Raw genomic sequence first — 3,167 nt, forward strand, 5'->3', positions numbered from 1 at the left:
CTGTAGAAGGTTCTCGCAACTATGATTTTGCTATAAAAGAAGAAGCGCCAGCGAACTAGAGTAGAGTTTTCAGTTATTCCGTCAGTGAGTAAGCCAGAGCAAGCAAGCCAGAGTTCGACTCGAGTGTGCGTCCGCATCTGCGTCAGCATCCGAAGGCCTGAGTTCGAGTGCAGTGGACCGCAGTTGGAGGGACCTGAGTTCGAGTGCAGTGGACCGCAGTTGGAGGGACCCGAGTTCGAGTACAGTGAACTGTCTCTGAAGGTCTGTGGTTCGAGATACTGTGAACTCGAGTGACTGAGATAGAAGAACTGTGAACTGAGAACTGGTAGTTCTGATTTGTAAATAGTGCTTTGTAAATATTAGTTAAGATTAACAGTTCATTGTTGTGCGTAATAATCCAAGTAAACTGTCATTGTCGTCGGTGGAGTGCTATAACGAATACTTTGTTGAGTGAAGATCCAATTGTTGACGAGAGCGTTTAAGGTGAATTGTAGAAAGGAATTATTGTTGTGACGAATAAATTACATTGTTGTAACTAATAAAACTCACATTGGTGTCAGAACCGGGATATTATCGACAATGGAGAACCTACAGCAGATCCTGCAAGCCATCGCGGAAATGAAAGCTGAAATGAAAAACGACATAAGTGACGTAAAAGCAGAAATGAAGAACGATATCAGTGAGGTCAAGAACGACATAAGTGAAGTGAAAGGCGACATAAGCGGAGTGAAAGGCGACATAAGCGGAGTGAAAGGCGACATAAGCGGAGTGAAAGGCGACATAAGCGGAGTGAAAGATGACGTCACTTCGCAAATTGAAAGCGTTTCGGCCCACGTAGATGGAATTGTCGCCATCGTGAAAGACGAACTCAAAGCCGATCTTGACAACCTAAACAAGAATTTTACAACTATAAACGAAACAGTAACCGAATTGAGACAGGAGGTAGACCATTTCGATGGCAAAATCCGTGATCTCGAGCGTCGTCAAGAGCAGACGACCGAGTTGCTGGACAAGACGAGTGAGATGATGGATAAACACGCTGAGGAAAACAAGCACATTCTCGCGTTGGTGGATCGCCAGGCTAGAGAACATAAACAGATAGTTGCCGAGGAGGTTCGACGTGCCATGCAAGAAGCGGCCACAGAGTTGAGGACTCCATATAGTGCCCCTGCGGAACCATCGGCTTCAGCCAGACATCACAACGTCAAGACGCCGAAGTTCGACGGTACGACGTCTTGGGCGATATTCCGTCGCCAGTTCGAGGCCATCGCAGAGCACAATGGGTGGACGCCAGCAGAGAAAACTACTCAGCTGCTGGCCGCGCTTCAGGGACAGGCGTCGGAGATTCTTCACAGCGTTCCAGAAGATGGGACAGCCGCTGAGATAATGGCGGCCTTGGAGGGACGTTATGGTGACCATCAACTTGCTGCAGCATTCAGGACCCAACTGAAAACGAGGGTCCAACAGTCAGGCGAGTCCCTGCAAGAATTCGCGATGGCGGTGGAACAACTGGCCCATAAGGCGCTCAGGGGCCTACCTAATGACTTCATCGCTGGAGAGGCGGCCTACACCTTCGGCAGCGGAGTTCGAGACCCGGAAATAAAGCAACAGCTACTCCTGGCAGAGCATCGCACCATCAATGCAGCTCTGGCGGCGGCCCTCAGGATGGAGGCAGCCAAGTTGACGGCGAACGTCTCGGCATCGCACCGGATTAGGAGCGTCGCGGCGGCCGACGTCGAGGAACGTCAACCGAAATCACCCGAGCGACGAAGACGAGGAGTGCCCACCTGCTGGTCCTGCGGCGAGCCTGGACACCTGAGGAGGGACTGTGACCGATCTGGTCACAAACAGGAAAACTAAAAGGGGCCGATGCGACGAGGGGCACGTCGGCGCCGTCATCACCATCCCCTCGGCTGATCTTGAAGACGGTTAACAGAAGATGCGACGATGGGCTGATTGCTGACGGATGGATAAGAGGCCGCCCATGCAGAGTACTGGTAAACACCGGGGCGTCGCTCACTATCGCCAGACCGGAAGTCGTGCGTGGCCTACCTGGGAGGACGCCGCTGCGCCGGTATGAGCTACGTACTGCCTCAGGCGAGAACCTGCCCATCCAAAAGGAGGTTTTCCTGGATCTGACATTGGGAAAGAGGAGACTGGAGATGTGGGTGTTCGTCGCCAACATCACTGAAGACGTCATCCTGGGACTCGACGCCATGCGGATCTTCGATGCAACGGTGGACGTCAGGCGCCGTATCCTGCGTTTTGGTCAGGATGAAGTGTTCCTGAGGGACGTCGAAGACCAACCCATGGCCAGCAGACTCACCCTGGAGAATCATGTGACAATCCCGGCAGGCTGCGAGATGGTGGTGACGGCAAGACTGGACGGACAACCTAAGAGAAACCTGCTCCTCGATTCGCAAACAACTCCGATAGATGGGGTTTATGTGGCCAGATCCCTACTCCCGAATCAGAAGGTGGTACCGGTGAGGGTCCTGAATGTCACCAATCGGGACAAGGAGGTGCCTAGCGGAACTGTACTAGGTAACGTCGAGCCGGTGGTGTCTGTGACGTCTCTGGCAGATAACGAGGAGTGTCACCGACCACGTCCAGATCTACACCCATCACTGAAAGAGCTGGCTCGAGAATTGGCGGAGAATTTAAGCAAAAGAGAAAGAAGACAAGTCCACGATCTACTGACAGAATTTCAAGACGTGTTCAGTCTGTCTGAAAACGACTACGGGAGAACGGAGAAAGTTCAGCACCGCATCGACAACGGAAATGCTCGCCCAATCAGACAACCTCCTCGACGCGTCCCTCTAGCTAAACAGAGGGAGATTGACAACCAACTGGAGGACATGAAAGCAAGAGGGATCATCGAGGAATCCGACAGCCCTTGGTCATCACCTGTAGTGCTGGTGAAGAAGAAGAATGGGGACCTGCGTTTCTGCGTGGACTACAGAAGACTGAATGACGTCACTAAGAAGGACTGCTTTCCGCTTCCACGAATTGACGACACCTTGGACACCCTGGCCGGAGCAGAGTGGTTCTCGACGTTGGATCTCAAGTCAGGATACTGGCAGGTGGCGCTACATCCTGAGGACAAGGAGAAAACGGCATTCTCTACAGGCCAGGGACTATGGCAGTTCACCGTTATGCCGTTCGGC

The 3,167-nt window shown here is 52.4% G+C and overlaps 1 protein-coding gene across 1 annotated transcript; it reads left to right on the plus strand.

Moving 5' to 3' along the window:
* Window positions 1-675: 675 nt before the first annotated feature.
* LOC138693802 (uncharacterized) lies at window positions 676-1,882 on the plus strand. The gene is made up of 2 exons (XM_069817600.1): window positions 676-726; window positions 770-1,882. Coding segments are annotated over exons 1-2 (1,092 nt in total). The 5' UTR covers window positions 676-725; the 3' UTR covers window positions 1,861-1,882.
* Window positions 1,883-3,167: the final 1,285 nt, after the last annotated feature.

The sequence above is a fragment of the Periplaneta americana genome, unplaced genomic scaffold (assembly GCF_040183065.1).
Source record: "Periplaneta americana isolate PAMFEO1 unplaced genomic scaffold, P.americana_PAMFEO1_priV1 scaffold_21, whole genome shotgun sequence".
Taxonomy (NCBI): domain Eukaryota; kingdom Metazoa; phylum Arthropoda; class Insecta; order Blattodea; family Blattidae; genus Periplaneta; species Periplaneta americana.